Raw genomic sequence first — 24,111 nt, 5'->3', positions numbered from 1 at the left:
TTATAACTTAATTATAAAAACATGTATATTAATATGTTCAAAAGTATCATTTATTATTTATTTAACTATTATATCATATATCAGACACACAAAATGGCTGCTATTGTCCTGTCAAACCTTATCCAGTTATATGAGAACAAGAATATGATTGGACAAGTTTTTTTCTCTTGGTCATTTCCAAGTTGAAAAAATCATAGAAGATTATCCCAAATTTAAAACTTATAGCTTTGTCCATAGAGATTTGGAGATAATTATCAACAACAAGACAAAGTTTAATCGCTTGACAACCGATATTGAAAAGGGGTTTGCACTTTATCCGTTGGTGGCTACTATTAAAACTTTACAGGAAGATAGGACATGTCGGAAAATGATGATCGATATATCTATATATTATATTTTAATATTTGAAGTAATCACACATAATAAATATAAATCTTTCTATTTTTAGATGTGGTTGGAAAAATTATCATGAGCAGAATACAATATGTACATGTTAAAAGATGGGTCCGACTTCGTTCATATAATATATATCTTCATGATGGGACGTAAGTGTGAATATATTGTATATATGTAAGATATATTAAAATATAACAATTTTAAATAACTTTTAACTATATTTGGTTATAAATATGGGGCATATATTAAATATGAAGTTGCATGAAACACCGCGAACAAATGTTGTAAGGACCTTTTGTGCGATGAAGAAAAAATCCATAATCTATGCCTCTCGAGTAAAATTAGTCAATCTAAATTCAAGTAAGTTATTATTATTTTTTAGAATATTTTATGTTTGCCAAAAAAAATTAAACTCATTAATTTAATATGTGTTATTAATTACATATTATTTTATTTTCAGTGAATATTTTGATTTCAACCGAATTAACAGACATTGAGTTCGAATCGGAAATGCCAGAAGCGGATAACATTAGGATTATGCATCGTAACATCTTTAATTTTTTGTGAGACGTTTTATGGTGAATGTTATATCTATGGAAAAGTTTTTATATTAAGGTCATAGGGTGTAGTCCAATTTATTAATATGAGCGATTTTGTGGTAGACGTTTTAAATATGTATTTAGTTTTTAAGTATGTTGTGCTCAACTTGATTTAGTGAGACTTTGTGTTTGTGGTGTGTAATGTTTTATTAAGTTTTTAAGTTTGTTGTACTCGACTTGATTTATTAATGTCATCTTTGTGATTTTTTTGGTTGTATCTAATGTTGATTTTAAAAAAATAAAAATAAAAATAATAACAAAGGTCCTAAGTAATTTATTTGTAGCATCCCAACCAAAACTAACTAATGAAGAATATAAACCAAAACCATATATGATCATTTTGCGTGATGAAAAGTTAATCAATTAACTTTAAGTCCAAAAGTATAAATAAACGTCAACAATAACTACATATTAATCCAAAAAAATACATGCTTGTGCCTACATCTATAATGATAAAAAAAATTAAAACCAACAACTTTTGTTGTAAAATAGGTAAATATGATAACCAATGATGATAAATGGATTCAAATCTAAGATGAAGTTTTATTTTAATTTAGTTTTTTGTAAGCATAAAAGTCACTGACCTATCTCACTAGTACAATTTAGTATGATTAATAGTATTATTTATTATTTTTTTTAGGTTCAATGAGGACCGAAGATGAAACACGAAAGTAAGCGGTACAATGTGGTATCATTCTTTAATCTATATATACATTAACTTTTTTTAATTTTATGTTGGTTATGTTTCTAAAAACTTAGGATATTTCATAAACCCATCATTCTAAAACTAATTTTTTCATATGTCGTCAAATAATATTTGTAGCAGAAAAACGAAAAAACTACAATAGAAAATATTATGCACGACAAAAGGAAAACAAATGGAGAAGAATAGCTAATGGTGAAGGAAGTAGTTGATCTACGACAATTATGCCGAATGTTGTTGCAAATCAAATGAATATCAATGGAGGAACTACTAATGATGTTGTAAGAATTGAACAGATGTGGAAAATTCATAATAAAAATTATTATGAACGACGGAAGGAACTAAACAGAAGGCAAATTATGCGAGACAACATGCTCCAAGATGATCCATATACTTTTGTTTATGATGGTATGCATATGGAGCATAATGTATTAAAAGTCCAAAATGCACGTGTTCATTGCGGAGCAAAACGATTTCAATTTGAATTCCCCAGCTTTTGTTGCATGTCGGGAAAGACAAAGTTGGCATTCTCCGATATTCACGAAGAATTACGAAATCTTTACACATCCAATTATGAACTAAGCAAAATGTTCAGACACAACATGCGTGCATACAACACAGATTTCTCATCGACATCAATGGGTGTAGATGTGGATAAAACAATGACCAATATGACATCCGGAGTATATACTTTTTGTGCACATGGATCAATATATCACATAATCGATCAGTTAGTTCCAAAGAATGGAGACCCTAAGCACTTATAGTTGTATTTTTATGATGTTGACACTGAGATTTCGTATAGACTCCGAAAACCAAATCTTAAAACAAGCATCATTGAAATTTTGACCCGTGTTCTTGCTACAAATCCATATGTGCAAACATTTCAAAGACTTGCTGATCTAGGGTCACTTGACAATTACAAAGTCACTTTGAATGCATCAGTAGAACTTAACCAAAGGATCTACAACCGACTGACCACATCTGAGGTATCATAATAATTATTGTCTACTAATTATAAAATAAATATATCATGTATGACATACAATTGTGCATATTACATATCATATTTAATCATATCGTTTATATGATAAAAATCTCAAGTCGCGGGTATTTGGGGTGAAGGTAATGACAACATAGTTGCATATAAACGAAATATTATCGTGTATGACAGATTAGACAAATCACAAACAATTCAAGCTTACTGGGGATGTTATGATCCATTGTCTTATCCATTGTTTTTTAATAATGGTGAGTCGGGATGGCATTCTAATATTCCAATACATGGATTTCCCATCAATAATATTAGTAATTACGACGAAGATATCGAGGGGGATTTAGAAGGTACACATATCATAACTTTTTAAAATTTAGTTAAACTCACAAACATACAGTTTGTACATATCATTAATATTTTTTTTCACGAAATCAACATTGTGTAGACTCTAATACAAAAAGAGGGCGGAATATTGTAAGTATGCGAGAGTACTATTGTTATAAGTTTCAAATCCGGTCAAATTATAATGTAATTTTGTTGGGGGGGGGGGGGGGGAGATTACTACAACAATTTGTAGTAGATGTCTACATCAAGCTTGAGACTTCACGTTTGGAATTTTGTAGAAAAAACCAGTCCAAAATAAGAACAAATTTATACCAAGGTGTTATGGACTGTGTTAATGTCGGTGAGGTTCGACCGACTATGATAGGGCAACGTGTTGTGTTGCCAGCAAGTTTCATCGGAGGCCCATGTGACATGCGATGACGATTTCTTGATGTCATGACTTTAGTTCAAGATGACGGTAAGCCTGATGTATTCCTTACTATGACATTCAATCCAAACTGGCAAGAAATAAAAGATGAGTTACTCCCTTGGCAGACGGATCAAAATTGTCCAAACCTTGTGTCTAGAGTTTTTCGTGCTAAGTTATAGTAACTTAAGAAACAACTCTTCACGAAGCACATCCTTGGCATGGTGGGTGCGTACGTTTATGTCATTGAGTTTCAAAAACGTGGTTTGCCACACACATTTCCTCATGATAATGAGATCTCCATACAAGCTTACTAATGCAGACCATTATGACAAAATAGTTTGTGCTGAAATTCCAGACCCACAAAAGTATTCTAAAATGCACGAATTAGTCGTCTCACACATGATTCATGGTCCTTACGGTAGCTTAAACTCTGATTGTCCTTGTGTGAAGAATGAGCAAAAAAAATATTATTTTAGATACCCTCGGCAATTCAATGAAACAACATTACAAGGAAAGGACTCGTATCTTGTGTACCGAAGGAGAGATAATGGTATAGAGGTGGACATACGAGGCAATAAGATGGATAACAGATGGGTGGTCCCGTATAACCCAAAGTTGTTAATGATGTTTAACTGTCATATGGATGTTGAGGTCTGCTCGAGTATAACCTCTGTGAAATATGTGTTTAAGTATATTTACAAGGGCCATGACAAACAAGTTATCAATATTGATCCGGATGGACAACCTGTCGTAGTTAATGAGATAAAACGGTTTCAAGATGCACGATATGTCTCGCCTCCCGAGGCAATTCGGATGATTTTTAGCTTCCCATTTTCTCAGATCCACCCTTTGTGATGGCGTTGCAAGTGAATCTCCCAAATCAACAAATGGTTAGGTTCAGTGAGGATGATATGTTGACTAACGTTGTTGAAAAAGAGAAAGATAAGAGATCAATGCTGACTGTTTTTTTAAATAAAGAAGATATCAATGCGAGATAATATAAATACAAAGATTTTCCAAAACAATTTACATGGGATACGAGCTCACATCTTTGGAATTGTTGAAAACTAGGATTAATGCGAGGTCGTTTGGTTTCTGCTAATCCCGCTGAATGAGAGCGATACTACCTTCGCCTACTTTTATCACATATTAGTGACCCAACATGTTTTGAAGATCTCTACACAGTCAATAACGTAAAACACCCACCATTTCGTAAAGCAACTCTTGAAAGAGGGTTAATAGAGTCTGATGATGGTTTATCTCAATGTCTTAAAGAGGCATCTTCCTTTTAATTTCTAAATGCTCTTAGAAGGCTATTTGCAACGATATTGACTTTTTGTGAGCCAGGATATGTTTGTAAGTTATGGGATGACCATTACAATGCTCTTTCAGAAGATTATAGGCGACAATACGGAAGTGTTGAGAGAGTCCAGAATATGGTCCTCACCGACATCATGGTATTCATACAATCAATGAGGGACAATATTGATGATTTTGATCTTCCACAGATAAATGAAAATGTCGTTTTAGAATCTGGAGTTTTTCGTGAGGTGCAAGAAGAGTGTTCTATAGTGTTAGAATCTGAACATTTACAAGCAATAGGTTTTCTTAATCCTAAACAGAATTTTGCATATGATGAGATCATGCAGCATATCCATAATGATATTTCTGGAGTGTTCTTCATAGACGGTCCTGGTGGAATAGGAAAAACATTTTTGTACAAAGCTCTACTTGCTAATATTTGTCTGTGTGGTTATATTGACTTGCAACCGCTTCATCGGGTGTTGCGGCTAATAACATGTATGTGGGGAGAACAACTCACTCTCCCTTTAAAATTCCTCTTAATCTTGAAAACAACCCAGTCTGCATGATTTCAAGACAAAGTGGTATTGCTCAACTACTTCGGATTGCAGAGGTAATCGTATGGGACGAAGCGTCGATGGCTAAAAGACATGCATCGGAGGTGGTTGACCGTATAATGAAAGATATCACTGGGGTGATGCTCCAATAAGTAGCTCCTTTGTGGGTCAAAGTTGTTAATGGAGTAGCAATTGAAGAAAAACTTTGGATAAACCTTCGGTAATATCCGGCTAATCCTAAAAAGCTTCGGATCTCTGTGGGACTTTTCGGTTGTTCCCACTTCATTACAGCTTCAATCTTTGCTGGATCAACCATTATCCCTTCTTGGTTGACCACGTGACCCAAGAATTGGACTTCACGAATCCAAAAATCACACTTAGAAAACTTTGCATACAACTTCTCCTTCTTCAAGACTTCTAACACTTCTCGTAAGTGTCTGCCATGCTCCTCTTGGCTTTTTAAGTAAATCAGAATGTCGTCTATGAATACTATCATGGATTTATCAAGGAACGGCTTACAAACCCTATTCATTAAATCCATGAATGCTGCTGGAGCATTGGTTAGTCCAAACGACATAACCAAGAACTCGTAGTGTCCATATCTAGTTCTGAATGCAGTCTTCTCGATATCTTGCTCTCTTACTTTTAGTTGATGATATCCTGACCTTAGATCGATCTTCGAGAAATATATCGAACCTTGCAATTGATCAAACAGGTCATCAATCCTTGGCAACGGATATCTATTCTTTATTGTTGCCTTGTTCAGCTCTCTGTAATCGATGCACATTATCATACTTCCATCTTTCTTCTTCACGAATAAAACCGGAGCTCCCCAGGGTGATGAACTAGGTCTAATGAAACCTTTGTCCAATAACTCCTAAAGTTGCATCATTAGCTCCTTCATCTCATTCGGTGCTAATCGGTAAGGTGCTTTTGCTATTGGCGTGGTTCCTGGTAACAAGTCAGTTCTGAACTCCACTTGTCTATCAGGTGGTAATCCAGGAAGATCTTCGGGAAATACTTCCGGATAATCACACACCACTGGAATACTCTGCATCACCTTCTTTTCCTTCTTAGCATCAATCACGAATGCTAAATATGATGTACATCCCTTGGTCAAACACTTTCTGGCTTTCATTAGGGAAATGATTCCATAATTCACTCTGCGTTTGTCCCCATACACCACAAACGAATCTTTCCCAGGCGGGTTTACTTTAACTATCTTCTTCTTGCATAAAATTTCGGCATCATTGGCGCTAAGCCAATCCATTCCCAGAACGATGTCGAAACCATTAAGTTCGATAAGTAATAATTCCTCGTGAAACTTATTCCCATTAAGGTCGATTAAGATGTCTTTCATACGATGGCTAACAGGTACAAACTTGCCACTAGCAACTTCGACTAACAAAGCATTATCTAGTCTATTAACAGGCAAAGCTAGTTTCCTACCAAACTCATTCGAAATAAAGGAGTAGTTGGCTCCAGAATCAAACAAAATTTGAGCAGGTAATTCGTTTACGAGAAAGGTACCTGAAGCGACATCAGCTTCATCTTTCGCAGCTTCAAGTGTCATCTGGAAGGCTCTCGCCTTCGGCTTTGGTGGAATGTTGGGCTTAGCTGCCTCCTTCTTCTTCGGACAGTCTTTCAAAATGTGCCCCTCTTCATTACAACCAAAACACATCCTTTTGTTGTTCGGACACTCATTGGCAAAATGCCCAATTTTTCCGCACTTGTAGCAGGTTACATCCTCACTACAATTCACAAAGTGTTTCTTCTTGCACTTATCACACCACTTCGCTTCGCCTCCTTTTCCTCCACCAAACTTTTCGAATCAGATTTCGAAAATTTGCTTTTCTTACCGGAACCAGATGTTCCCTCAAACTTTCTCTTCTCACCAACCTCAACCTTGTCGGTGGTTCTCCCCTTAATCATGTTCTCAACAAACTTAGCAGCCCAGATAGCTGCCTCTAGAGTACGTGCCTGACGTACTGGCACCTCGTACTCCCATGGGAGTCCCTTCGCATACCGGTCCACCTTTGTTAGCTCATCTGGAACGATGCACAAAGCAAACTCCATCTTATCTGTAAAGTTATTAGTGTATTCATCAACTGACATGCTGCCTTTTGTCAATGCCAAAAACTTATTCTCCAACTCCAACAGATTTTGAGCCGAGCAGAACTTACGCTTGAACTGCACCAAGAACTCTGCCCATGTCAATTGCAGTGGCTCATTAGGGCTTAAAGTCTTCCCTAGAGTATTCCACCAACGAACGGCTCCACCTCGGAATTGACGCACTGCATAGATAGTTTGCAACTTGCCTCTACAGCTACAAGTCATGAAGGCTAACTCCATTTCGGAGATCCAATCCATAACTCCAATCGGTTCCTCCTTTCCATTGAAGGTCGATGGCTTTCAAGTTAGAAAGTCCTTGTACTTGCATCCCATTCCATCATTCCTTCCATCATGGTTGTTTTGCCTAACTATCGGTGGGTTGGCTTGACCAATAGACCCACTGAAGTTTCCACCTTCCGAGTGCCCTTCATTTAATTCGGGCTCTTCCACACGAATTGACAGTTCTTCACGATTCTGTTGAAGCAACCGCCTAGTTTCATCCATCTGACGATCCAACATTGTTTGAATCATCGTTTGCACACCAGCCATGGTTATTGGCTCAGGTGTTGCTGCTGCAACAGGTATTTGTTCAATCACTGGTGGTTGATTCCTGTTTTCATCAGCATTTCCAACTCCACTTCTTGTTCTCACCATTTTTGATCTACACACCGAATAAGGTGAAATTAGATCCTCATTCACGATAGATATTCAAATCATCCTTATCACTCCGAAACGTTTACATGCTAGTTCTAATATCGTAGACGTACGCTTAGAATCCTACACACATTAAGTTTTTAGATCCGGTCGGCAACAGACCATAGATCCGAACAAATAATATCATATATGGCAACATATAACATTTAGCACATAAAAGAATTTTAGGCAACTTTCATAAAATAAACTAGTGCTCGTGTCTGAAACATAACAAACACATATCTCAAAATTTCACTTAGCATTCTAAGTTTAAGTCTAGAAATCCTACAAATTCCTAGTTCTCTTAAACTAATGCTTTGATACCAACTGTGACATCCCCAAAATCACGGCCAGTAAAGACCGATTTTCATTTATGCTTTTAAAATAATTTCAGAGTAAATCCTTTTGATTTGAAAGAGTTGCGGAATTTGTTCCCAAAAACAAAACGTGATAAAACAATGTTTACCAAAGCATTTCATAAAAGAAATGTATTTTCATTATATAATCAAAACTCGGGATGTCATGTTCTGATACAGACCATAAAGCATAAACGATAACATTACAAGTCATTCAACAAATATATACATATACAGACTTGTAAACAAAACAACTTGATGGTTCATCCATCTTATGCCCTTGCGCCACTTCCTGTAATACAAATAAAACTGAGTGGGTCAGGCTTGGGAGCCTGGTGAGCATATAGGGTTTTCAACCCACAATAAATAATTACATTTAATTTCCACCAACCAACAATAACCCAATTACCCATTCCCGTTATTCTCACTTTACGTCCCTAAGACGACTAACATAAGGGACCTAGTCTAAGAATATTTCATCGGGGCGACAACACATGCTTCGGGGGTTCCTCAACAATATAAGTCAAATAAGGAAACCATGAGGGGGATGGAATACAGTGAATGAACACCCAAGTTCATTAACACCTACAGGTTATGAGCCTGCTAACGTTCCACTGGACTATCTAGAAAAGTCTGTGGTCGTCATCTAAATTCCGCTAGATGACTGGATCAAAACAACATCGAGGCCTCTCATCTGTTTATTACACATCAACTATCTACCCATGTTCTACCCAACATATTAGTAGATAAAATATACATTTTTATACATAGTTTCAAAACCTGTATAGCATGCTCAATCAATACATTTTCCACATAACATATGAGGCACGCACACATAACACGTATTTCATAGAGAAATAATCAGATCTATAAGATAGAAGAAAGTGAATATACATTCACACATATAACAACGAAGTATACACATAACACGTATTTTATATATAATACTTCATAATTATGCATTAGAAGAAAGTAACTACACACTCACTTGATCAGAAGATAATCGAACAACATTACGACTTGCAGAAGTAGTATTCTTCGGCAGATCTGGAAGATCTTCACAAAAACCGAACTCCTCGCGGGCAGAGCTTTGGCTCGGGAATCTTACTTCTCGGGATCTTCGGGACCTCGGGACTTGCTTCGGGGCTCGGGAATGATACCGGGGCTTCGGGATAATTCTTGCACGAAAAACGATGCAAAAACGCAAGAAAAAAGGAAGAAATGAGCAAACAACTCGGTTGCCCTTGACCTCCTTTTATAGGGGCTGGAACTTCAAATTACGTTGGGCGTAATATGAAATTACACTGGGCGTAATGACGATAAGGTCGCTGACTCCCCCGAGGATAATATCGGTTAATATATATTTAAATTAAATATCGAAAATATTTAATAAACTTCAAAAATTCATATCTTCCTCATACGAACTCCGTTTTCGACGTTCTTTATATCCACGCGTAGGTGAGACTACGATCTACAACTTTCATTTAGACTCTGTCGGCTAATTTTGTCTTTATTTTTATTATTTATTTTTAGTAGGTCGGGACAGGAAAACTCTGTTATAAAATCATAACTTCTTCATCCGACTTCCGTTTTCGTCTATCTTTTTATCGTTTTACTCCTATTAACGAGACCTTCGATTCTCATTTAGATTGTTTCGGCTAAAAACCGCTCGATCTCAAATCGAGTATTCGGGTTGCATACTGCTAAGTCGAAACTTCGAAAAATCATAACTTCCTCATACGAAGTCAGATTTGGGCGTTCTTTTTATGCACGCTCTTGGTTTAACGAACTCTACGACTTTCATTTAGATTACTAAGGCTAAATATCGCTCTAACGTAAATTTCACTTTTTACGTCATTCAGCGTTGCCGGTTCTGTCGCGAAACTTCGACATGTCATAACTTCTTCGTTATAACTCGGATTTCGACATTCTTTATATCTTCGGAATCCTTGTTTCAACCACTACATCTTTATGCAAAGATATCGGGCTTATCTCATACTTTAATTTTGACGCTTATTGTACTCTTAATTCATTAAATTATAATAATTAAGAAAATAAACACATAATTCACATAATACTCAAATAATACGCTCTTATTATTTCAAAACGGGTTACAAAGGTTAACCTAGACTATTACATCAACGAAAACGCCTAGCCTGGAAACGCGGGCGTTACACCAACATGCTGGAAAGAGGGTATTTTTGCCAAGGATACCTCTATGTCCATCTGATGAGGACATTTTCCCGTTCAAGCTGAAAAGAAAACAATTTCCAATTCGATTATGTTTTGCAACGACAATCAATAACGCTCAGGGACAAACAATTCCAAATGTAGGAATTTATCTTCCATAATCGGTTTTTCTCACATGGCCAACTTTATGTGGCATTATTCAGAGGGATTTCATGCGCCAATACAAAAGTAGTAGTGATCCCTGATGGACAATTCAACGATGGTGAAGTCTATACATCAAATGTGGTGTATAAAGAAGTGTTGCACGATTAATAATGCACAATCAATTGCATGTCTTCATATACATTTGTAAGGAATCCCAACTTTTAATTTTTAATTTTCATTGTTTTTGTTTCTGTTAGCATGACTCTTAATTATAACTTTTTAGATGTAGTAAACTATTTGCGCAAATGAACTAATTGACTCTCGAGATGCGTAAACCGTTCAAATTTACAAGTTACCATATTTCAAAGCAAATTAGATTAATGTTAGGGGTTTACCTTTTCATTACCATCATGTTAAAGTCGGGTGCCCAATCATACAACTTTCCGAATAGAAATAATTTTCGAATGAAACGATTCACACCCGTCGCTTGGCGCGGGTAAATGGCTAGTATATATTATACTAGACGAATTCCCGCGCGTTGCGCGGCGTAGGTTAAAAATATAGTTTTCAGACACCTTTTAGTTACTTCGATTCATCAATTTAGGTTCTTTTATTATTATTATTTAATGTTTTCCTTTTACCTATGTTAAAAAATATATCTTGATTTTTTTAAACATTATATGATATTTTACTTTAGGTTTTAAATTTTACACTAAATTTTTAAGCTTATTTGATATATTAATGTAGGTTATTTATTTAACTATATATTGAAGTTAACAAGTTAAGTATATCATATTGATAAGTCACAAATTCTTCCATTTATGATAATGTTTACAACTAAAAGCATATTTAAGTTAATAAATTAAGTATATTGTATGAAAATATGAAAAGTTGGGAGTTTCAAATGAATGTGGTGAAAGAAAAAAAATGTTTCCTTTATAATATAGTATGATATGATATGTTATGATATGATGATTATAGTTTTAATTTTTAAGTCATTGTGATATATATATATATATATATATATATATATATATATATATATATATATATATATATATATAATTATTTGATAATTTTATAAACCGTTTAAAATTGTGTAAATTATATATCAAACGTATGATAATCTATATATAACGGGTAATAAGATCTATGAACAAAAATATGAACTACAACTTTTAGTAACAGAAAAATACAAATACATCTATTATAACATTTGTATTATAAAAGGTATATATACAACGAATAATAAAAAATATAAAAAATAAATACTACAACTTTTAATAACATAAAAACACTAAAACATTTATTATAACATTTATATAAATTTTTCCTATTTAAATCACAAATCTCTTCAAACACATTAATGTTTTTAATGATCAAAACTTTACAACCTTATAAAAAAAAACAAAAAGTTATTAGTGATTACTAATTAATAATCATAAGTTAAAAACTCTTGAGTTGTAAATAATAAATATACATAAATTAGAAAACTCTTGAGTTGTAGTGTGAGTTTCAAATGAATACGGTACTTAGAAATGTGTATTTATTATTATTAGTAGGTTATAACCCGTGGACACCATGGATATGAAAGGAAAAAAATTATAAATAAATCATAAGCTAATTATTAATCAATGATAATAAAATATTTATTAATTTATAAAGATATGTGTTTTGAATATCCAATCGATGTTTTTTATTTGTAGATATTTTAGAAAATTTGACTTTTGTAAAACACAATATAAATATGAATAGAGTAAAAAAACATAATAAATATAAAAAATCAATTCAATGAAAAAACATTTGGTCTTTGTCTTTGTTAAAGAACGATTTAAGGGACACTTTTAGTGCAACCTTTACTCTTAATAAATATAAAAAAACAGTTTAGTTGAATTATAATGAATTAAATAGATAAGAAGAATAATAATGAAAAATAAAAAGTATATTAATAAGATCTATCCAAAAAAAGAAAAAATATCATTAAATGAAAAACACTATAAACAATACTAATTGTGCATTATTTCCTAATTGATCAAAACTTATGGTTGTAAACAAAATAAGCATAAATGCCTCTGTTTATTTCATAAAGTAAAATAAAAATTCAGCAACAACAGTACATGTTTAATCATAAATTTGCAAACAGTTGAGAAGATACAACAATAATAATGAAAATGAAAAACACAAAGTTAGTATATTACACGAATAGTTCATGTTAAAAATACATGAATGGTCAATTTATCAATTATATCCTTCATCAATTCAAAAAGAAAGAAAGTAAGTTGCTATTAACCTCCATGTTTATCAATAGTAGCAAATAAGCAATAAGATTACACCATCCCCTTATATTTATAACCTGCATTTTAATCAAAAGTAAAAATAAGTGATAATATCATACCCCTACCCGATAGCCACAGTAACATACAAACACACGAACAGAAACACACATACATTGACATGCACATCTTAAAACAAAAGGCAAAAATGACATTATTTAAAAGATTCTTTTTACAGTAATGGTTCAATTCTTTTTCGATTTTGATGTACATTTAAAATGGTCATTTTGAGCATTTTTAACGTCTTGGAGTTATTTTACTAAACATATTCCATTTTACTTCTAATAGCATCATATGTTTAAAGTAGATTGTTATTTATTTCATTTAAGTTTATCATTCACAAGTAATGGTCCATGCTATATAACAGGTACAAAAATGGTCCCTATTTAGCGGAGCTTACTAAATTAAAAAAAGACAGAAATAAGTAAGTTGATATTAACATGTGTAGTAATCAAAAGTTGGTTGCTATTACTTGTAATTTTCTTCTTGGTTGTACAACTTGAGTATTGTTGTTCGGAACATATTCACATAACTTTAATATTGTAAATTATTAAAATATATTTATTATTTTATTTTCATATTTTGTATATTTTGGAAATATATGTGATTGTGTTTACAGCTACATAAAGTTCAACAAAAAAAATTACTATTATATGACAATAGTTAATTTGCATACTTTGTTATGTTATTTCTCTTTATCCACGTTATAATAAAAAAAACATGTATATACATTTATACTAAAATAATATTGGATTTAAAAATTTCGTTGTATTGAAGAAAAATGGGTGCTTAAATGGTAAACTTTTGAATTCACTTTCATTTCTCACTCATTTGAAATAATATTATAATCCTTAGATTATTATGTTTTTATCTATTAAAGTTACAGATTGAAACATACGAGCACATTTGAACAGATTGCTGCTACCATTTGAGCACATTTCCAACAAAGATCTTTAATATAAAAGCATATACAACAACCAGCAAACACTTAGATTTCTAAAACTTCATCTGAAATGAAGAAATAAATATGTATATAATTATGATTTTCATAATTTAAGTATGTGACTAACACACGCATCAGTACCCACACATCAATTATTAAGTAAAAAAAAGGAACATCGCTTACTTCAATCTCAACACGTGGAGTAACAGTCAACATATAGTCGAAGCAAATAAGATCAATCGCCCCAGATCTACATACACGGTCTGCAATCGGAGGAAAAAATATTTTTTATTAATAAAAAAGTTCTTTATTAGTAGCGTCTAGGTTTTACACATGAAATCCACATAAAATTAAAAGAAAATAATGACGCATAGACAAACATACATTCAAATAAGCAATTTCATATACCAACCTGAAGCTAGAAAACACAAAATTGAAACCTAAAATCAAAATACAGTATGGATGACTTACCTCACAATAATCAACGTCATAACTAAAACCTAATCAGATCATAAGGAGCAGCACACGAATCACAAATCACAAAGTAAACTAATAAAACCCAACGATTGAAGTTGATTTGGGAAATCGGTAAAAGATGCAATCGGTTGGAGGTGTAATTGCGATCTCATAAAAACTACAATACAAAGGTTTAAATTTGGATAATATTATGATTGCTTAAATTTTGTGACAATCAATATCAAAATTATGGTAGTTGATATATCGGAATCAAGGGATATTCCTGATTTTATGGGATCGTGATTTGATTTAAATGAAATTTAAAATTGAGTTTGAATGTATTGACTTTTGACTTAGACTCTTAGACTTCCGTTAACAATGCTTTAGGCGGGAATTAGTTTATGAGAAAAGAGGAGGAAATGACAAGTGGATTGTTATGGGTTATTAGAGGGACATGTGGCACCTCAGGGAGGTTTTTATTAGGTAGAGAGATTATTATTATTATTATTATTATTATTATTATTATTATTATTATTATTATTATATTCTTCTAAATAATTGGTTTTGATGCATCATTTTAATCCCTTCAATTATTAAACATAAAGATATTTAATTAAAAATTTATAACATACATAGGTGCATATATATGTTAAACAAATAACATATAATATATATTTTCGTAAATGTCATATGTAATTCTTGTCGTAGTAATATGGATAAATTACTTTCATATGAAGAACATATCATGATAATTCATCATAATTACATATCAAACGTTAAATTATGTTATCTTTTAAATATTGTTTTGTAAATATGTTGTGTAGGATAACCCAACAAAAAAATAATAGAAAATCAACATAATCAAAATAGAAAAACTACAATCAAATAAATAAGAACATTGGGTGGTTGAATATATAAATAAAAATGTTACATAAATATACGTTTAAATCAAAAGAAAAAATTAACATTCGTCTACTTTTCTAAAAAAAAAAAAAACCTATATCTATTTTCTGAATCTTCTTTCTCTATTGAACACCATTCAACCATAGAAACTTGATGACAATAGAAAAACTTCGTATAATACATACAAATCACATATAAAGGTCAAATGAGAAATTGAATATAAAGAAAGAATAGAAAAACTTCGTATAATACATACAAATCACATATAAACGTCAAATGAGAAATTGAATATAAAAAAAGAATAGAAAAACTTCGTATAATACATACAAATCACATATAAAGGTCAAATGAGAAATTGAATATAAAGAATATAAAAACTTCGTATAATACATACAAATCACATATAAAGGTCAAATGAGAAATTAAATATAAAAAAGAATATAAAAACTTCGTATAATACATACAAATCACATATAAAGGTCAAATGAGAAATTAAATATAAAGAAATAATAGAAAAACTTCGTTTGTTTTGGTTGAAAGAAAAATCATATTACAATTACCATCGATGCGACATAACCCATTTCTTCAAATCATCATATTTGGATCGTGAATGCTTCAACTATATGAAAACTTTTGAATCATACTATCTTCAACCAAATGACGACTTTTTGTAAGAAAAATGTACTAATATAACTACATATATAATGAAGGTGAAAAGGTGTGGGAGTTTGAAATGCATGAGGTGTTGAACTTATAGAGTGTGTGATTTTCTTGGAATGAGATTATGTGTGATTAATTACTTTGAAGGTGAAAGGGTGTGGGAGTTTCAAATGCATGAGGTGCTGGCAAAATTTTATGGGGGTTTCAAATGCATGAGATTCAAGAAAAAATGTTAGCTTTATAAGTATGTATGATGAACATAAAAAATTTATTTAAATCACTAATAATACGTGGCAAAAACGACATGTCACAATTCAAATACCAATCAATGTTGCAGTAATTGTGAATAATATTAAGGGATAATGACTTAAAAGGGTAACATATTATTCAATTTGTACACATTTGGTCACTGAGTTTTTTTTTTCATTCATATTTACCCCTTAAACTTGTTAAACTGTACCCATTTAGTCCTTATGACTTGTTACTCCAGGTTAGCCGGGAAAAATGACTTGATAGGGTAATATATTTTTCATTTTGTACACATTTAGCTCTTAATATTTTTGTACATATTTAGTCCTTAACATTTTTTTGTTTCAAGATAAGTCCTTTTTTGTACTCATTCAATACTTATTAATGATTTCTTTAGGTTTTTTTCACGACATCTTACGTGAGCCAATCATTGATGAGTTGCTTAGGGTTGTTGATGCTTATGTCTAATGCGATCTCGATTGCTTGGTTGCGTAAGTCTTGTGGTTTGGCTTAGGTCTTGTATTTTGAACATCGTAACTTCTTCATACAATATCAGATTTTAAAGATCTTTATCCACATGTTTATTTTTTGAGTCTACTACAACTTTCATTAAGATTACTCCCGTTAAAATGTAATATATTTTTACTAACGATTTTTTTAAAAACATACATACATGCATTCATAAAAAACGTATGGACATGGGAAGACGCAGTAATACATAGTACGTGTTGCCGAGATGAAATAGGTGTTGCCGATACATGGAAAATAGTTATAAACGTAAAAAAAAGCGAAACTTTTTCCACTGCGAACAAAAAAAACAGGTGTTGTCGGTGCAACACCGGGACCATACTAAATCCGCCATCGCGTATGGATATAAAAATCGTAAGTAAAAATATATTATTTTTTAATGGGAGTAATCTAAATGAAAGTTGTAGTAGAGTAAAATACGAATGCAAGAATATAAAGATCGTTAAAATCCGAGATCATATGAAGAAGTTACGACGTTCAGAATACATGACCTAAACAACCAAATAGTCGAGATCGCGATAGATATAAGCATCAAAAAAAGCCCCATATACCTCATTAATGAATGCCCCACGTAATATTTTGTGAGAAAAAAACTAAAAAATCATTCATAAGTACTGTATGAGTACAAAAAAATAACTTATTTTGCAAAAAAAAAAGGACTAAATGTGTACAAAAATATTAAGGACTAAATGTGTACAAAGTGAGAAATATATTACCCTATTAAGTCATTTTTACCGGGTAACATGGAGTAGCAGATCATAAGGACTGAATGTATACAGTTTAACAAGTTTAAGAGGTAAATGTGGACGAAAAAAACTCGATGACCAAATATATACAAACCAAAAAATATATTACCCTTTTAATTCATTATCCATAATATTAATCTCAAACCAAAAGTAAATTAAAGAAGATAAATGTATATCCTGAAAAAGCAAATTCAAATTTCGAATGTTTTAAATCAAAAAATTGGACAACACGACATCACAATATGTCAATTTCACCCCTTATAAATTGAAAAGTTTCACTTTATTCCCATCTGCTTGGGCGGCACGAGAATCTCCCACATCTCTTTCTAAACTATTTGGCATTTGCAACACAAACCACTTTCTCTCCACCTCCCTCGTACCTCTAGGGTTTCACACACTCAAATTCGATCTCACCACCAAATCCAGTTCAATGGCAGACGAACCAGTAGTCCCTTCGTCGCCTCAACAACAACCATCTTCATCCAACTCCAACGCCGCTCCTCTTGGCCACAACGTCATCCCCATCGTGAACAAGCTTCAAGACATTTTCGCTCAGCTTGGAAGCTCCTCTACTATCGAGCTCCCTCAGGTCGCCGTTGTTGGTAGCCAGAGCAGTGGTAAGTCCAGTGTGCTTGAAGCTCTCGTTGGCCGTGACTTCTTGCCCAGGGGATCCGACATCTGCACTCGCCGACCTCTCGTGCTTCAGCTGCTTCAGACTAAGCGGAAGCCTGACGGCACCGATGAAGAGTATGGTGAGTTCTTACACGTGCCGGGGAAGAGGTTCTATAATTTCAATGAAATTCGTAAGGAAATTCAGGTACTTCGTCGCAACAGCCAATTTGTTACTTTTATCATCATCATCATCATTATAGTAGTTTTTATATTACTATCTGAGTTGACCTAGCTTGAACTGGTACGTTAAACATTTATGATTTTTCTCCAGTGAAATTTAAAAAAGCACATTTCTTGCGCAGATGCACTTTTTGTTACTCAAAAAAGATTTCTCATGTATATTTGAGATCTCTTGTCTTTAAAATAAAGGGCTTTGAATACTTAGACCAAAAGCAGTTTTTTCTACCTACCAAGATTAATAACACACTGCCTAAATTCGTCAACTTCACAAAACTCAAAACTACATGTCTGATAGAACCCTGAGTGTATTTTACTGGAGCTTATAGAGCGTGACATTTTAATTGTTATGGATAATGGTTCAGAATTTGTCCAACTGCCTGTTAAACCTAGCAACATGAGTCTTTGTCTTTCAGGCCAGCAAAGCATCTATATCCTCTCATGTTCTAGTAATTTTTGTATATACTCGTAAGCTGCATCAGCTAGGTGATCAGATTATTCAGGGTTAGATGAGATCATGAGAGTGTCTTTGGTATAGCTCATCTGAATCAATTGTATATTTGTGTATGAGGATTCATTAAGAGGAAAAAATGTTAGAGCTCTGATAAGTGTGGATTCTTTAATCCTCTATGATAAAGCTAAACTTTATTTTATGTCAACCAACACAAAGTCTGATCACTAACACCTTAGTTGGGTGTCTGAATACTGTAGGCTGAGACAGATAGGGAAGCAGGAGGAAACAAGGGTGTCTCTGATAAACAAATTCGTTTAAAGATTTTTTCCCCTAATGTACTTGACATCACCCTTGTGGATTTACCTGGTATAACAAAAGTTCCTGTTGGAGATCAACCATCAGACATTGAAGCTCGTATTAGGACAATGATAATGTCATACATTAGGCTTCCCAGCTGTTTAATCCTAGCTGTCACACCTGCAAATGCTGACCTTGCCAACTCAGATGCACTTCAAATCGCTGGAAATGCAGATCCTGATGGTAGGCACTGATTTCATTGAGTGATTTTGGTACAAAAAAAAACTAGAAATAGAATGAAAGTTCATCTCTTTAACATGGCTTCTTTTCTTTTTGTGCTGTTAGGTTACAGGACAATTGGTGTGATCACAAAGGTATACTATAAGTCTATATTTATAACTAACATACATGATTTCAGTTTCAATTTATTCTTACTTCTCTTCCATTATATAGTATTATTTATATAGTAATCACAATGTTGTCCTTTTCGATGCTTTAGTTGGATATTATGGATAGAGGAACCGATGCACGTAATTTTTTGCTTGGAAAAGTGATCCCCCTTCGACTTGGCTTTATTGGTGTTGTAAATCGTAGTCAGGAGGTAATAATTATATTCTTTGTTCTATTATTATTATATATAATGTTAGTTTTCTTTATCTTTTAATCTAACAATGGTTGCCATATTCTTAAAAACAGGACATTATGTTCAACCGAACTATTAAAGATGCACTAGCAGCTGAGGAGAAATTCTTTCGCAGTCGTCCAGTATGCAACATTTTTTTTCCTTCAATGATTTATTTAACTTTTTTTTTTCATATGGTTTAACTAATTTTTATAATGTAGGTGTATAATGAGCTTGCAGATCGTTGTGGGGTACCCCAGCTGGCAAAAAAGTTAAACCAGGTAAAACTGTATTAGGGTTTTATCTGCTCATTAAGGATGAAACGTTATATTAACTTAATGTCCTCTTTTGTAGATTTTGGTGAAACATATAAAAACAGTGTTACCAGGGTTGAAGGCACGTATTAGTGCTGCATTAGTTTCTGTAGCAAAAGAACATGCTAGTTATGGAGAGATTACAGAGTCTAAGGTGCTTATCAATCCTTTTTTCAGACAAGTTTTTACCTTTTTACCTTCTAACATTTGCTTTTTAATAATTTATAGGCTGGCATGGGAGCTCTTCTTCTAAATATTCTTTCAAAGTATTCTGAAGGTGATACGGGTTTTCTTGTTTTTATTTTTAATAATAAGTACATGTGTATGTTTGGTGAATCTCATAGATGATCTTTATGATTTCTTTAAACAGCCTTTTCTTCAATGATCGAGGGTAAAAACGAAGAGATGTCAACATCTGAGTTGTCAGGAGGAGCAAGAATACACTATATTTTCCAGTCAATATTTGTCAAAAGTTTGGAGGTGTGTCTTTATTATCCATTTCACAATTTCACCTATTAATATTTAATGTCCAAATCCCTTAGTTTGCAATAAATATATTTAATCAATAAAAGAGTTACTCCTGCAGGAAGTTGACCCTTGTGAGGACTTAACTGATGATGACATCAGAACTGCCATACAAAATGCAACAGGCCCTAGATCTGCATTGTTTGTACCTGAAGTAGGTCTTATTTTAATAAACCCCTCACTCACAAGTCACAAATCACAAGTCACATCTCCATACTTTTTATTTAACTTAACATTTTGTTACACAGGTTCCATTTGAAGTTCTAATTCGACGACAAATTGCTCGTTTACTAGATCCAAGCCTTCAATGTGCAAGATTCATTTATGATGAATTGATAAAAGTAACACCTTTCTCAAAATCTATCTGCTCAAATTCTAATTGGACTTTGAGTTGACTGATTTGTTTATGCTTTAGATGAGTCATCGATGTATGGTGAATGAGTTACAGAGATTTCCTGTTCTCAGAAAGAGAATGGATGATGTGATAGGGAATTTTTTACGTGATGGTCTTCAGCCTTCTGAAACCATGATTGGGCACATAGTTGAAATGGAGGTATGCATCCAGCATATCATTATATGTCTGTTTTTATTATTTATTTATTTTTATTGTGACATGGTTGAAAATGTTGCTATTTTTTTTGGGTAGATGGATTACATAAACACTTCACACCCGAATTTTGTGGGTGGGAGTAAAGCTGTGGAGGTTGCCTTGCAGCAAGTGAAATCTTCTAAGCTTGCAACAACAGTATCGAGGCAAAAGGTGTGGTTAATAGTTATAAACTTATAATCTTATGTTTGATTGTAAGTTTTGTGGTTTTGCATGTTTAGTTATATATTTTGATTGATTTTGTAATTTGTAGGATGGAGTTGAGTCTGAAAAAGCTCCACAATCTGAAAGGGGTATAAAGTCACGTGCAATTCTTGCTAGGCCTGTTAATGGAATTGTCACAGAACAGGTTTTTATTCTTGTTTTAAGCATTGTTGTTGGAGAATATTTTAGAGAATCAGATTTTTTTTTTTATTTAATTTAAAAAAAAAAAAGTTAACATAGCTTTCCAATTTCATGTTTACAGCATAATCAACCAGGGTCTCGAGCAGTTGGTGAGGTTGAGAAGCCAACAGCTGGTAACCTTTTGTTTTAACAAAAACAAGATGTAATAACTTATAGAACCTTTTAGTAGCATAAAAAAATATTAAATGAATTTATTATTATTTTTTTTCCAGGAAGCACAAGTTGGGGAATCTCATCGATTTTTGGTGGGTCGGAAAGTCGCACTTCTGTGAAAGAAAATCCTGCAAACAAGTTGTTTAATGATGAACCCATTCAGGCTATGGATCATTCATTTTCTATGATCCATCTGAGGGAGGTATTTATTTTTATGATTTTATCCCAATTTCTTGAAAAAAGATTATTATATCCCATAAAACTCAAATAATTAATGTTTGATTAATTTCCAATAATAGCCCCCAACAGTTTTGAGGCCCTCGGATGCCCATTCAGATCAGGAATCCGTTGAGATTCACGTTACAAAGCTATTACTAAGGTCATATTATGACATTGTCAGAAAAAACATCGAGGACTCAGTGCCTAAAGCAATCATGCACTTTCTGGTAAAATTACCATATCCACCCTCTTGACATATTTGTTCTTTTCTTCCTGTTGTTCTTCAAGCTATATATATATATATATATATATATATATATATATATATATATATATATATATATATATATATATATATATATATATGGTTGGTGGTTTTGATGAATTATGATCTATCAGGTGAACCATACGAAAAGAGAGCTCCACAATGTGTTCATCAAGAAGCTGTACAGAGACGATTTGTTTGAACAAATGTTACAAGAACCGGATGAAGTTGCTACAAAAAGAAAACGTACACGCGATATGTTGCGTGTGCTTCAGCAAGCTTTTCGTGTAAGTTTTGAGTTTTCCAATCTGAATTATAAAATAACAAATGTATATGAAAGTTATATAAGAAGTTAATTATATTTGTGGTTTTGTTACAGACATTGGATGAACTACCACTGGAAGCGGAAACAGTGGAGAGAGGCTACAGTTTGACAAGCAACGACACAACGGGTCTCCCAAAGATCCACGGGCTTCCCACATCATCATCATCATCATTCTATAATGATTCATATGCAGCAGCTTCACCCAAGAACCAAAGGTCAAGAAAGTCAACATCTAATTCAGGAGAGCTGCAATCGCCTTTTTATGGGAATGTAGAAGCCAATGGAAATAGTCGAAGTTCACTACTTGGTTTCTATCCTACACTCGATGATCAGTAAACCCTCTCTCTCTCTCTCTGAAAGAAATGATTCGTTTAGTTCCAGTGAAGTTGTTGATATTAATTAATATTAATATATAGAAAAATATAAAGTGCATTGTTTTGCTCACAGGAGTAGGGTTTATGTTTATCTATCTCAGTTTTGGAACCCATTTAAGTTCCATATTTTTTTTTCACTAAAGAAATCTCATAGCCGTTAGGAATAATTACTTGTCTTTGTTTCGGAGATTTACAAAGGAATTTGATTTATTGTGGTTTTTGCTTCGTTCTATACGCACTGGATTTATTGACTTATTGTTGTTATACCGGTTATATCATATATTGGATGGAATAGAATAAATACAGGTAATACAATAATGAAACAAACAAGGTAATTGTTTTTTTTTAATTAATCATGTTTAGTTAAACATATTTTTTAATGTTGTTTGTAAATATTATGTATACTTCTAGTTAGGGTCAATCACCACTTTTTCTGACGAATACTACAAAATGATATAAGTGTTTTGCCAAAAAAAGGGTTCCATACTTTTTAAATTGCCGTTTGTAATGGAATCTTTATGTGAAATTAAAAAAACATTTTGTATTTTTTGTTAAAACTAATTATATTTTTTGTGATAATGCTCAAAATATGGTCATTTTATTTAGTTGACCAACTCGTAATTGTATTCTACCAAATTTCGGTGGTGGTTAAGGAATCTTTTATTTACAAAATAAATCTTATTAAAACCAAAAAAAAGAATATAACAAGCTTTTCATTTTAGACATCTAAAAAAAAAACTCACAAGGCTCCCTTCATATTTGTGCTGCTCTTGGAACTAGTGCGGTTCTATGTAAAATTTCGCATCTCTCAAGGTTTTAATTCATGGTCGTGGTCCTCAAAGGTTCGGAGGGAGTTGTGCTAAGAAACCATACTTTTTACCATGTCACGTCTTATCACAAAAATGTGGTTTCTTTGCCACACAATAGGTTTACTTTAATATTTTGTTTAAGAATTTTATTTAAATAAAAACACCAAATTGCATCAGTTCAAATATAGTTCAAATACGAAAAATACAAATTAAAATAACTTGCAAAAAAAACACAAAGAACTTTAAAAAAGTTTACAAATAAAATAACTAAA

At 32.8% G+C, this 24,111-nt stretch overlaps 1 protein-coding gene across 1 annotated transcript; it reads left to right on the top strand.

The window, feature by feature from the left end:
* The first annotated feature begins 17,915 nt into the window (after positions 1-17,915).
* On the top strand, positions 17,916-23,281 carry LOC145053965 (dynamin-related protein 3A-like). Its single transcript, XM_079002095.1, has 19 exons — positions 17,916-18,438; positions 19,182-19,464; positions 19,567-19,595; positions 19,721-19,822; positions 19,918-19,986; positions 20,065-20,124; positions 20,198-20,311; positions 20,386-20,434; positions 20,528-20,637; positions 20,744-20,836; positions 20,931-21,023; positions 21,098-21,235; positions 21,329-21,442; positions 21,543-21,638; positions 21,756-21,807; positions 21,907-22,049; positions 22,147-22,293; positions 22,466-22,618; positions 22,711-23,281. Exons 1-19 carry the CDS (start codon positions 18,052-18,054, stop codon positions 22,990-22,992), a joined length of 2,514 nt encoding a protein of 837 aa, XP_078858221.1. The 5' UTR covers positions 17,916-18,051; the 3' UTR covers positions 22,993-23,281.
* The last annotated feature ends 830 nt before the right edge of the window (positions 23,282-24,111 follow it).

The sequence above is a fragment of the Lactuca serriola genome, chromosome 5 (assembly GCF_051521515.1).
Source record: "Lactuca serriola cultivar US96UC23 chromosome 5, Lser_US96UC23_V15, whole genome shotgun sequence".
NCBI lineage: Eukaryota > Viridiplantae > Streptophyta > Magnoliopsida > Asterales > Asteraceae > Lactuca > Lactuca serriola.
Note: the sequence above shows the minus strand (reverse complement) of the source record. Positions and strands in the feature narration are given on the sequence as shown.